Genomic DNA, 14,216 nt, shown 5'->3' with positions numbered 1-14,216 from the left:
GGGCATGCTGAATCCAAGCCTCCACTTGTAATTCAGAGGTCAGAGATGCTGAACCAAGCCAATGGCATTTGCATTTACTTTTGCATTTGTATCAGCTGAGGCAGCAACATCAAAAAGTTTCTAAGGGTGAAATTTGGAGTCAAGAGACGCTGAGCCAAGCCAAAATACTGGCAAGATCTGGTGAAGAAGAGGCAGCGGGGAAGCACCAAAATGTGGTCCTACTCTGGTCAGGAAAAGAGGTTTCAAATGTGACAGTTGATGACAGTGGCAGGGACAATAGCAGCTATAAGACAGTGGATAAAAATGCTGGTGTGGGATAGGTTTGGAGAGCTGACTTGGAATTACATGGTGATACGAACAAGCCTAGAGACACATTTGGCAGATAAAATCAATCACATTCATTCATATAAACGCTGCTTGAGCAGGGTCCGCAGGATTATCTGGGACACTACACATCCTCTTCATGACCTGTTTTCCTTGTTATCTTCTGGGAGAAGGCTTTGTGGTATCCAAAGCAGAACATCCAGATTCAGTCACAGTTTTGTTCCATATGGTATTAAGCTTGTGAACTCTCAAGCTTCCTCTTTCCATTACGTATTCAAGATAGACAGTGATTAATCTTTATTTAGGTGTACATATGTTGTATATAGTATGTTTATATATGTGTTATGTATGTAAGTGTACACTTTTGAGAGCAGACAATAGAATTTAATTTTTAATGTGTGCCAGTCTGCCCACAGTAAAAAATGACAATAAAAGTTATCTTATCTATGCTGGACTCCAATGCAGTATCTATGAAAGTGATGGGGACTACATCTTGCAAGCCAATCTGGGAAGAATTTGAATTGGAGGAGATGAACAGGGCTCTCTCAGTTACTAGTCTGGCCACCACCTGTGTATTAGATTCTTATCCCTCTTGGCTAATTAAGGCCTCACTGGAGGGGACGCCTGAGTGGGTCTGGGCAAGGGAAGGTTGAAAACTGGAGAAATCTATGCCCGCTAGCTAGGTCATGCAATGGTCCTTTTAAGTAGATCCTTTATCATTGCATGACCTAGCTAGTGGGCATAGATTTCTCCAGTTTTCAATCTTCCCTTTCTAGGGAAGGTGGTGGTGATAGTGGTTGCATTGCTTCAGAGCTTCAGAGAACTCTGGATGAAATAGATTATGTAGAACTCCTTCAGTCAGGTTTAGACCTGGGTTTGGGACTTAAACAGCACTCATAGATTACCTCTGGCAGGAGTGCGAGTGAGATAGTGCATCCATTCTGATTCTTCTTGACTTCTCAGAAGCATTCAATGCTATCAATCATGGTATTCTTCTAAGCCAGCTCTGGGAAGTAGAGGTGGATGGCATATTGTGCTGGTTCTCCTTCCTCTATGGCCAGCTCTAGTTAGTGTTGATAGAGGGAGAGAAATCTAGCTTGCAGCCCCTACTTTGTGGGATGACTCAGGGCTCTGCTTTCTCTTCTATTTAACATTTACATGAGGCTGCTGGGTGAGGTGACCCATTGGTTTGGGATGAGTTATCCAGCTTTATATATCTACTCCAGACCCTTGAGTGATGCCACTTCAGTATCTGGAGGCTGTTGGGAAATGGATGAAGTGAAATGGACTCTGACTCGTCTCTAGCAAGATGTAGTGGCTGTAAGTATAGGGACCCCCATCTCTGATTCTGGATGTGGTTGCACTGCCCCAAACAGACCCAGTGCACAATCTGGGAGTCTTCCTGGATTCACAGGTCCTGCTCAAAAAGTAGGTGGCAGCCATAGTCAGGAGGGCCTTCGCACGCCTCCAGGACTGGGAAATCCTACTCACAGTAACTCACACCCTTATAATCTCCAGGTTAAACTATAGTAACACAGTCTACATGGGGCTGCCCTTGAAGAGCATCCAGAAACTTCAAGAATGCAGCTGCATGGGAAGTAAATATATAGCACATGTAACACCACTCCTATAGGAGCAGCACTGGTTACCAGCCTGGGACACGGAGGGGCAATATTTTTTAGAGAATGTTTGTTGTGGATATGTGTATGTATGTAGATGAATGGTGGCCCTGTTAGGTATAAATTTTATTATTGTATTTAGGGCGTATGAATGTGAATATTTTTATTTTTATGTATATTAATTGAGTGTGAATGTGTATTGAGTGTTTGGGGTATGAGAATGGTGGAGTCGGGGGCGGAGCCTGGTGCTCCCTCTGCTGAGTGCAATAGCAAAAGCGGGGGGGGCAGGACTTACCCTTGGGCTTGGTCTGTATGGAAAGCTAGTCCGGTCAGGAAAGGAGAAGGTTGGTGAGGGTGGGGGTACTCCGGGGAGGGGAGAAGGTCGGAGCATCCCGGTTATGACTGGGATGGGCAGATATGGCGGGAGCCGAGGGGCAGGCCATCTTTGGGGAACGAGGCCCATTCTGTAGTACTGGTGACAGGGGAGTACAGGGCCCTAGTTGTAGGGTGCTGTTGCTTAATCCAGGTCCATTGTCAACAAAGCCCCCCTTGTCCGTGATTTAATATTGGACAGTGGGGCCGACCTGGCATGTATAACCGAAACCTGGCTGGGCCCTTAGGGGGGTGTTTCCCTCTCGGAGATGTGCCCGGACGGGTTTGTGGTGCTTCATCAGCCTTGACATCAGGGCAGGGGTGGGGGAGTGGCAGTCATCGCTCGGAGGTCCTTGAGTCCTCGTGGGATTCCTGCCCCGGAGGTTGTTGGGTGTGAGTCCCTCCTATTGAAGTTGGGTTCATAGGTTCAGTTAGGCTTGCTGCTGACGTACCTACCTCCCAGCTACGTTGCAACAGCCCTGCCTATGTTGCTGGAGTCAGTAGCCGGTTGGCGGTGGTGTTCCCCAGACTTATGGTACTGGGGGACTTTAACCTGCCGTCACTCGGCGATCGCTCAGAGGCGGCGCAAGAGTACATGGCTTCCATGGCAACCAAGGACCTGACCCAGGTAATCCAGGATCCAACTCATAGGGGTGGTCACACACTCGACCTTGTGTTTCTCTCGGGGCAATGGAGACATGATCTGGAATTAAGGGGAATAGAGATCTCTCCCTTGTCATGGACAGATCATTTCCTATTGAGGCTGGACTTCAGAGCATCACTCCCCCATCGCAGGGAGAGGGAGCCGACTAGGTGGTTCCGCCCCAGGCGCCTAATGGACCCAGATCGGTTCCAGGAGGAGCTTGGGGAAATACCTGACTCCCTTGTCCACAACTCGTCCGGGTCCCTGTTGCGGCCTGGAATGAGGCGGCGTCCGGGGCCCTGGATCGAATTGCGCCTTTGCGACCTCTCTGTGGTGGTGGTCCCCGGAGGGCGCCTTGGTTTACTGAGGAACTCCAGGAGATGAAGCGCCACAAGAGACGTCTAGAGCAACATTGGAGGGCCAGTAACTCTGAATCTGACCGATCACTATTAAGAGCCTATCTTAGAACTTATTTAGTGGCGATAAGGGCGGCAAAGCGTGTTCACTTTTCCGCACTTATTGCGTCCGCAGAATCTCGCCCGGCCGCCTTGTTTAGGGTGACCCGCTCCCTTCTTAAAGTGGAGGAGGCGGAGGAACCCTTGCAGGGGAAAGCTGAGGAGTTTGTTCAGTTTCTTTCGGACAAAATCGCTCAGATTCAGAGAGACCTGGACTCCGACTGGGCAGTGCCAGCCGAGTTGCCGGGGGCTGGTCTTAGTCATGTTATCTGGAGCGAGTTTGAGCCTGTGACCCCTGATGAAGTGGACAAGGCCGTGAGGGCAATGAATGCCGCGACCTGTTTATTGGACCCATGCCCCTCCTGGCTGGTTTCTGCCAGTAGGGAGGTGACACGAGGCTGGCTCCAGGCGATAATCAACGCCTCCTTGATGGAGGGGTCTTTCCCGCAACCTTTAAAGGAAGCGGTGGTGAGGCCCCTCCTCAAGAAGCCTTCCCTGGACCCAGCTGTTTTGAAGAACTTTCGTCCTGTCTCCAACCTTCCCTTTGTGGGGAAGGTTGTAGAGAAGGTGGTGGCATCTCAACTCTTGCGATCCTTGGATGAAACTAATTATCTGGACCCTTTTCAATCTGGTTTCAGGCCCGGCTACAGCACTGAGACTGCTTTGGTCGCACTGACCGATGACCTCTGGCAAGCCCGGGATAGGGGTCATTCCTCTATCTTGGTGCTTCTTGACCTCTCAGCGGCTTTCGATACCATCGACCATGGTATCCTTCTGCGTCGTCTTGGAGAGGTGGGGGTGGGCGGCACCGTATTGCGGTGGTTCTCCTCCTACCTCTCTGACAGGTCGCAGTCAGTGTTGGCGGGCCAACAGAAATCGACCCCTAGGCGCCTCGATCATGGGGTGCCTCAGGGCTCGGTCCTGTCCCCCCTCCTTTTTGACATCTACATGAAACCGCTGGGTGAGATCATTCGGCGACACGGGGTGAGGTATCATCAGTACGCGGATGATACCCAATTGTATATCTCCACCCCGTGTCCTTTCAGTGAAGCAGTCGACGTGATGTGCCGGTGCCTGGAAGATGTGAGGGTCTGGATGGGGCGAACAGGCTTAGACTCAACCCTGACAAGACCGAGTGGCTCTGGGTCTTGCCTCCCAAAGGTCAACTGGATGGTCCATCATTAGTCCTGGGGGGGGGCAAATTTACCTCCCTCAGTGCAGGCACGCAACTTGGGTGTCCTTGTGGGCTCACAGCTAAATTTGGAACAACATCTATCGGCTGTGGCCAGGGGGACCTTTGCCCAGGTTCGCCTGGTGCACCAGTTGAGGCCTTATTTGGACCGGGAGGCTTTACTCACGGTCACTCATGCCCTTGTCACCTCAAGACTGGATTACTGTAACGTGCTCTACATGGGGCTACCCTTGAAGAGCATTCGGAGGCTGCAGTTGGTTCAGAATGCAGCTGCGAGAGCGATTGTGGGCGCGCCAAGGTACGCCCACGTGTCACCTATCCTCCGTGAGCTGCACTGGCTTCCTATGGGTCTCCGGACACAATTCAAGGTGTTGGTTATCACCTTTAAAGCCCTTCATGGCATAGGGCCAGGTTACTTACAGGACCGCATACTGCCGCACAGTTCCCAGAGACCGGTGAGGTCCCATAGATTGGGCCTCCTTCAGGTCCCGTCGGCCAGACAATGTCGGCTGGCAGGCCCTCGGGGAAGGGTCTTTTCTGTGGTGGCCCCGACCTGGTGGAATCAACTTCCCCCCGAGGTTGGAACTACTCCCACCCTGCCGGCCTTTAAGAAAGCCATTAAAACTCTCCTGTTCCGGCAGGCCTGGGGCTGATGTCCCCGGGGGGGGCGGGATATGATCGGACACGCTGTAAGAATGTATTTATTTTACTGTTTTATTGTCAGATTATTGTTTTAATTTTGTACGTCGCCCTGAGTCCCTTGGGATTGGGCGGCATATAAATTTTAGAAATAAATAAATTAATAAAGTATGTTTCTAGGTGCAATTCAAGGTTACCTATAAAGTCCTACATGCCTTGGGACTGGGCAAGCTTTTTCTGCAATGGTACCCTGCTCTATGGAACATCTTCCCTTCAGAGATTAGAATAGCCCCAACCCTGTTAGCCTTTTGTAAGACCTAAAAAACTTGGATATGTTTCCGAGCCTGGAGCATTGAATGGGCTCACGGCCCTGTTTCCTGGCTACATTGTTAACAGACCAAATATCTTGCACTTGTGCATCTTGAATAGGATGTTTTAAAGTATTGTTGCTGGTTTTAATATTTTTTATTGGTTTAACTGTTTTTATTTTTTAAAATGTTTTTTAATTTTTTATTGTAATATATGTTCTGAATGGTAAGCTAACCAGAGTCATTTACTGAAATTGGCAGCTATAGAAACAAAGGAAGGAAGGAAGGAAGGAAGGAAGGAAGGAAGGAAGGAAGGAAGGAAGGAAGGAAGGCAGGCCTAGGAATATTCCATAAAGAAAGGAAGTTCTTTATATGTGATTGTTAAAATAACAAGAAATTGAAAGAAAAACAGTAGAGGTTCCCCTCTAATTAGATATTCTTTTCATAAAAAAATGCAAATATACAAGGTTCTAACTGATTTTAGAACCACATTTGCCATGGCCAAAAATTATAAATAAGAACAGGTTTATTGATTAAGTGAAACACTTTCTAGGGATAAAAGGAAAAATATTTACTTAAAATTGTTTGTCATCCTTAACTGGTTATCACATTTCTGTCATTCTGTCCCATCATTAGAAATGCTACATGTACCAAATTACTACATTTTGTCATTATTTGTATTCGAATAATAATTTGAAATTTTTTCCCCCCAAAAAATCAGTCATTATTTGAGCAAAGAACACATTCTTACCATTTTCTTATCTGAAGAAAATCCTACAGCTACCCAGCCATCAGCTTCAGCACTCAATTCAAACTCTATGTCAGCTCCTATTCTGCGGTAACTGAGAAAATAGTCGCATGTATCTGCAGCGCATCCAGGTTTACCATACCTATATGTGATAAAGGAAATGGAGACCATTCAAAGAACTTTCCTGTTGCACTATATCTGCATTTGCAACTAAACAACATTAAATTGGCAATTATTTCAATATTTCAAGGAAATATTGGACTTAGTATACTACTAACTTTATTCCCATTTATTTAAGGTTTTATTGAATTATTTGTTATAGTTTTAGTTATTTTTTTACTACTTTACATATCAGTTCTTAATTCATTACCTTATGAATGAATCCTGACCCCTGAGGGTGGGAAGAAAATAAAAATGTGACAAAATGTGCCCAGTCTATATAATTTCTATAAAATCAGTCAAAGTATCTGATAAGAAAACATAAAGCATAGTGGGTATATTAAATTCAATTTGAATAGTGAATAACAATGAAGTGTTGGAATCACAGTTTGTATTGGAATCAGAGCTAGAAAAGTAAAATCCTATAGTACTCTATTGGAACAATAGATACAACAAATTATTTTCTGTTTCTGTGGTCTTGTCAGTTGTTCCAATAAAATAGTGATCACTTCTCAAATATCATTTGGAAGACCCCAGGGGCTCATTTCATTTAAATTATGAACAGAAGCAGTGCCTTTTTAATTAGCAGCACTAAGTAAAAATATTGACTTGCTAAAATATCATTTTGAAGTTGTTACACAAAACTACTCAGAAGGCTGAATTCTTATTGTTGTTATTTGATGTGCAGTCTTTGAAAACCTTAAAAGTTACACACCAAATAACAATAAAGAGATTATTTAATCATAATGACCCAACACTGATTTTTCCAGAGCCTTTCCTTTGCTCCTTGCAATTTAAAGCTTGGTGCTAGAACACATAAGATAACTATTTTCCATCAATATGCTTTTGTTGATGAATTTGATGGTTCCTGATGTATCTAATAGGCAACAGGCCCTTAAGCATGTGTTAATATGCTCAACATTTTTATTTGAAACAACTTAGTTGTTTCAATAGGGGAGCATGAGTAGTTGATCCCTCAGTTTGACTTTACAATAGACACTGTACTAAATACGTCCATACAATACTGCACGTTGGAATATATTTCATTTTCATATTCTCTTATTTCTGGAAATTTGGGCAACAAATTTTTTTAAAGTAGATTTTAAAGTGTATGTCTTTGCTTTGAATATTTTGGGAAAGTCTCCATTGTCATGAAGGGTACTGTTACAGGCAGTTTTGCCTTGTTATTTCTACTAGTCTATGAGCTGAGCTAATTGAACTCAGCATTTGTCAATACTTTGTATACATATTTGACAATTTATCATAGAATCATAGGGCTGGAAGAGACCTCGGAAGTCTTCTAGTCCAACCTCCTGCCTAAGGCAGGACAAATCCATTTTCTTCTTGAAAATCTCCAGCAAATACCTCCAGCAATGAAGCATTCACAACTCCAGGAAGCAAGCTATTCCATTGATTAATTGTTCTCACTGTCAGGAAATTTCTCCTTAGTTCTAGGTTGCTTTTCTCTTTAATCAGCTTCCACCCATAGCTTTCTCAGATGGAGAATAAATTGACCACCTTTTTTCTGTGACAGTCCCTCATGTACTGGAAGACAGTTACCATGTCACTCCTAATCCTTCTCTTTGTTAGGCTAGACATTCATAGTTTCTTTAACTGTTCATATAGTTTAGTCTCCAGACCCCTTATCTTTTTTCTGGTCTTCTCTGCATTCTTTCTAGGTCTTTCAGATCTTTTTTGTATCATGGCAAGCAGAATTGGATGCAACAAGCTAGCTCAAAGAACTGGTTGATGAAGAGGTTTATAGCTGACAATCAGTACTTTAAATTCACTGGCAACCAGTACAGCTCACAGAGCAGTAGTAACATAATAGGGGGCAAATGTAATATAAAGGAAAACCAAGATGCCATTACATTGCTGCAGTTTCCTAGTGGTTTTCAAGCACAGCATTGCAGTGAGTTGAGACAGTATAGTGATTAAAGCATGAGTGAGTGATTATGAGCAAGACCTCCCAAGTCAGAAATAGATACAATCTTTGCTGTCAGCTCTGAGTAGGCCAGTCCAAGGAACAAACATTGCAGGGATTCCAGGGACTTCCGGTGATCTTGCTGACTGTAGACCCTCGGGAACGATCGCCCATTCCCTGGGTCCAAAATTCCTTCTCTGGCGAGCCTGTTTGGGCTAAAAGTCACTCTGGAGGGGTAGCTGCTGAAGGGTGAACCTTTGGGGAACAGGAGCTGACGGTAGCCAGCTCTCTGAACCCAGAGCAGCCCCTGGAACCAGCAAAAGAAGGGCAGATCACATTTATGCGAGTCGCCATTAGCAGCTAATCTTTAGAGGCAGAAAACAGCTGATTTTGAAAGCAAGCAGCCAGTCCAGGTGAAACTATTCTTCTGCTCTTTGTGGAAAATGGATTTTCTTTTGAGATAAATAACCTGTCTTTAACTAAAGCTGGAAACTTGAAGGGAGGAAGGAGGGGTTTTTTCTCCCCCCTCCCGCACAGGTGGCAGTGTAAGCGACTCCATTATTAAGAAAGAAATTTAATTGGGACTATTTTAAAGTTTCTTTTTTATTAGAGAAATTCAAAAATAAAGGATACTGTATTTGGGAAAGCCATCCTAACTACCTTTTTTTCTTTTTAAAACTTTAAAACTGTGTCTTCACTCTGAATAAACTTTGAAAGAGACAGCGTTGGTGGCTACATTTTAGCACTTTTTTTCTTGTCTTTGTTCTCAGTGTATTCAGCTGTTAAACTTGGCTCAACACCCAGACACTTGGCTGCATGCCTAGACATTCTTATCTCTCTGTAAAAGTTATATAGAGAGAGACTGCTTAGTTTTCTATCTGACCTGTTGGCTAGCTGTATACTTCCTATAGCAAGGAAATCTATAAAAGAAGAAGGGAACTCCTTTTTTTGGGTTCCTTTTTTTGGGTTCCTTTTTTTGGGATGTGGATAAAATATAATTGAACTATAACCCGGATATTAATTTTTCTTTCCTGGTAATTTTTATCCTGTTTTTTTGGGGGGGAGGTCTCCTTTTGGGGTCTCCCCTCTTTTTTCTTTTTTTCATGAGGATCTGACTTTTCTGTTGTTTTGTTTTCTGGAGATAAGTATATCACCACTCCTTTTTGTTTTTGGAGATTTTTGTTGTTGTTCTTGTTTCCTTTTTCTATTTTTCTCTATTCTTTTTATTCTGGCTCCTGTTTTGGATGGTTATGGGAGTTCTTCTTTTTACTCCCCTAAAGGAATTGTTTTATTTTTTTTGTTCAAACTTCGCTTGGCCTTGTCTCCTGGTAATAGGAGGACACTGGATTACAATTGGCTATCGGGCCACCTGGTGGATTATAACTAGCCATCGGGCTGCCTCATGGATTATAATTAAGTACAACAACTAGAAGATAAGTGCTTCAAATTTAGCTAAAGGGGTGAGGAAGGGCTCCTCGGCCCCCGCTTCAATCTCAGTGAGTCCAGCCCCCCCAAAATTATTATTACATTTTTACAACAGGAAACTCAACAAAAGGACACTCAAGCCATTCTCCAAGCAATTGCAGATTCTAAAATGGAAATGAAAAAAAGATTTGGAAAAAAATTATGAAGATTTGAAAAATGATCTCCTTAAAATGGATTAAAAAATGGAAACCTTTCCACAGGCGATGACAGATACCCAACAAAGAATGCAAAAAATAGAAGATAAGTCAGTGGTGGTTGACCAGAAAATTGAAGCTTTGCAAGAGGAAAATCAGAGATTGGCGCAAGCTAATGCAAAACTGGAAGACAGCATGGCCGTTATGGAGATGGAGACCACAGCACACTTTTTAAGATTTCAAAATATTATAGAAGGATGAGAACTTGTTAGAGCTGATGAGCGAGCTATTAGCGGAATTGCTTGGAATGGAAATTGATCAAATGAAACAAGAAATAGATCAGGTTTTTAGAATCAATTCAAGCTATGCAAGAAGAAATAGAGTTCCTAGGGAGGTTCATGTAAGATTTCTTAAAAGATTTACATGTGATGAGACCTTGAGAGCAATAAGAGACCAACCAGTGAAATACAAAGACAAAGAACTTGTAGTTCTTAAACAGATTCCCAGAAGAATAAGAGAAGCTCAAAGAGAATATCAATTTTTAATAAGGAAACTGTTTAACAAGGGAGTGAATTTTAGATGTCTGGTGTCAGAAGGCTTATTAATTTTTTGGGACTTGAAAAGATATAGATTGGCTATTTCAATACAAGCAGAGGAATTCTATAACAATCACAGAGCCTTTTTAGAAAAAGGCGACTTTGAATCCAAGAAACGGGAGGAAATGATGGGTTCAGGAGCACCAAAACAAACAGAGGAGGGAGAACCAAAAAAGAGGAAGATGTAAGATCGAAAGACCAGAGGCAGATAAGCTCCCCTAGAAGATTGAGGTCTAGATATAATTGAAACTATGGAGGAGATTGGAATTTTTTCAATAAATATAAATGGTCTTAACTCCCCATCAAAAAGGAGTAAAATATTTAATAGATTACAAAAGCTGAAAATGGACATAATTTCCCTTCAAGAGACACATATTAAAAGACAACATTTTAGAATTTTAGAACAACCAAAGATAGGCAATCTTTTTTTTTCCCTTTGGCACTACAAAAGAAAAAAGGGATAGCTTTTTACATAAAAGAAAAGATGAATCCAAAACAAATCTACACTGATGAAGAAGGGAGAATATTAATGGTGGAAATTACATGGACAGCTGTCTGTTTCCCCGGATGCTTTTCATAATATTCCAATACATTTAAAATGATTCTTAAATTATTCTTTATCTGTCTTTTAGGCAAAAAGGCATTTTGGTCTGAGTAAATAAATTCATTCAAGAATTTCTTCATTTTTTCCGTTATTATTGCTGTGAATATTTTATAGTCCACATTTAATGATATTGGTCTGTAGTTTTTAATTTGTGTGAGGTCAGCATCGTCTTTAGGTATAAGAGAAATATTGGCTTCTGTCCAGGAATTTGGTATTTTTGTCACCAAAAAGGTTTCATTACAGAGATCTTTCAATATTGGGCTTACTATATCTTGTAAAGCTATATAAAATTCTGCTGGGAAACCATCAGGTCCCGGAGTTTTATCCTTTATCCGGGGAAACAGATGGCTCTTATTATCAAAAAGCTTTTGATAATCTCAATTGGCAATTTATGTTTCAACAGTTGAGGGAGATGGACTTTGGTGAAAATTTTATAAACACAATCCAAGCAATTTATAATAAATAATCAGCAAGGATACTTTTAAATGGAGATTATACAGACAGTTTTGATATTTAAAAAGGTGCAAGACAGGGATTCCCTCTGTCTCCTTTGTTATTTATTCTTACATTGGAAGTGCTGGCTAGGAATATTAGACAAGATTCGGAGATTAAAGGACTGGAGATAAAAGATCAGAAATATAAATTACAGGCTTTTGCAGACGATTTGGTTTTTATCTTAGAGGAATCACTGGAAACAGCCACTAAACTTTTGCAGAAAATAGAGAAATTTGGAGAAGTGGCTGGGTTGAAAATAAATAGGGAAAAAACTAAAGTACTCACAAAAAATCTAACAGAGAAACAGAAACTTCAACTTGTTAAAAAGTCAAATCTCCAGATAGCCAAAAAAGTGAAATATTTAGGTATCTATTTAATATCAAAATATATAACAGTAAAAGAGGACAACTATGAAAGATTATTGAAACAAATAAAACTAGATTGGAAAAGTAGAAAAGCCTTCAACTATCATTGTTAGGAAGGATAGCGACTGTTAAGATGAACATTTTACCTAAGATACTTTTTTTATTTCGGACGGTCCCCATCAAATTAAACCAGAAATTTTTTGATGATTTAAATGCAACAATAATGAGATTTATATGGCAAGGGAAAAAAAGCAAGAATTAAATTACTACAAGAATCTAAAGACAGAGGGGCCTTTGGGCTCCCGTCAAGCAGCTATTTTGCTTTGGCTTAAAGAATGGATTACGCTCATTAAGAATGAGTACTTAATATTACATGTATTAACAGCTGCGAGAATAGCATTTGCCCAATTCTGGAAAAATGAAAATCTACCATCTGACCAGATTATAATAAGAAAAATACTCGAATGTGCAGAAATGGACAGATTAACTTTAGAAATGAAAGAGAAAGAAGATTCAATCTATCTTAAAATATGGGATAAATTTTACAATGGTTAGCAATATGATAGAATGAGAAAAGGATATGAAACTTAATGGGATAATTGATATTTTGTATTTAAATTTCATGTTTATTCCTATGAATTTTTCTTCTTTTTTTATTTGTGATTTTAACAATAATTATTAATTATAAGTTATTATAATTAATTAGAATATATTAGTAATATTATATTAAGTATTGCTATTTTATATTAATTACTATGATTGAATATGTATACCCGGACAGGTTTACTTGCTGAAGCGTTGACTTATTGTGGGGGACAACCCCACTATTGTACATATCCCTTCCCCTGGTCTAACCTTTTTTTGTTTGTCACCCCTTGTCATACCCTTATTGACCCCACTTCCCCTTTACCCTTATAAAATTTAATAAACTGTTTAGAAAAAAAAACATTGCAGGGATTCCAGTTATGCTACTTTATTGTTATCAGAAATATTAATAGAATCTTGAAAGCCGTCCCAAACCTCCACTACCCCCTTTTAAAGACAACAGGATCAAGGTAGGGCTGATCTCTTTCCTATTTCTTCTGTTTTCCCAGGACTGAGCAATTGCTTCCTGTCTCAAAGCCATAGGTAAACACCTCCATACCCACTACTTGTTGATCCAACAGGAGCTATAAGTCTAGAGGATCTACAGATTAAATACTGGATAATGCAACCCCAACCAGGACCAAAGGCAGAAGGTCTCCAATTCCAGATGGTTCAAAATGTAAGGTCACTTGGTCTTGCTAGCATTAAGCCTGAGTCTACTCTTTTCCATCCAGGTCTCTGAAGCAACAAAACCACCGCAACAATGTTTAGTTAGCCAAGAGCTGAGATTTATAACTTGATATAATCAATATGCTCAAAGTTGAACACCCAGATGCAGAAATTAAACAGAACTGTGAGGGGGAAACCAAATTCTTTTTTTTTTCAGATTAAAAGTACAATTAGTTGCATTTAATGTCATGTTTCAGAATAGTTCAGCAGACAATAAGATATTTGTCAATTATATTTGCAGAAAACAGAAAGTAAACTAAGGATAGCGACTTAGATTCAGAAATAGCAGATTTCTTTACCTTTCTGTTGAATATTTTTTTAAAACAAGTTTTATTAATTTTCTAATTTTACACAGCTTCAGGTATTAAGGAAGCAACATGGTGGTTGGGTAATCCATAGTCCAATAACACGCTCTTTCATACATATGTCAATTTACATCATCAAAAATTTCCTCTCTGTTTCCCTTGGTTATTATCTCACATTCAAATTAATACATTGCTATTATAACTCAATCAATTGAAACATTTATCAATATCTTTTGACTTATATGCCTCCATATCCTGTTTTTAAATTTTATCTATTTCAGTTACAGTATTCCAGTTGGCTTAATGTCCATAGTATTTAGGTTTTGGATAGCCCATGGTTCCCTTAGTTCATTACAAAATAATTATCATATCTAAAATACACTTATTATTTATTCAGATAAATTCTTACTTTATTCTACTTCTCATCCTAATATCATCACTTACTAATAAAATAATCTTTATCATCTGAATCCATCTTCTATATTATAATTCAAAACTATTATTCTAGTAACTAATTTATTTCCCTTATAGGTCT

At 40.7% G+C, this 14,216-nt stretch overlaps 1 protein-coding gene across 7 annotated transcripts in view; it reads right to left on the bottom strand.

Annotated features, from left to right (window-relative positions):
* Nucleotides 1–14,216, bottom strand: part of FRRS1L (ferric chelate reductase 1 like) — a 244,869-nt gene that overhangs the window by 121,644 nt on the left and 109,009 nt on the right. For all 7 annotated transcript variants that reach the window (XR_005555308.1, XM_039332048.1, XM_039332075.1 and 4 more), the window contains exon 3: nucleotides 6,304–6,442. Coding sequence is in view for 6 of the 7 variants with exons in the window: in XM_039332048.1 (XP_039187982.1) it covers nucleotides 6,304–6,442 (139 nt within the window). In the remaining variant the exon portion in view is untranslated. The remainder of the gene's footprint in view (nucleotides 1–6,303; nucleotides 6,443–14,216) is intronic.

The sequence above is a fragment of the Crotalus tigris genome, unplaced genomic scaffold, assembly GCF_016545835.1.
Source record: "Crotalus tigris isolate CLP2741 ecotype Arizona unplaced genomic scaffold, ASM1654583v1 scf7180000017623.1712378, whole genome shotgun sequence".
Classification (NCBI taxonomy): Eukaryota; Metazoa; Chordata; class Lepidosauria; order Squamata; family Viperidae; genus Crotalus; species Crotalus tigris.
This window is presented reverse-complemented; position numbering and strand designations above follow the sequence as displayed.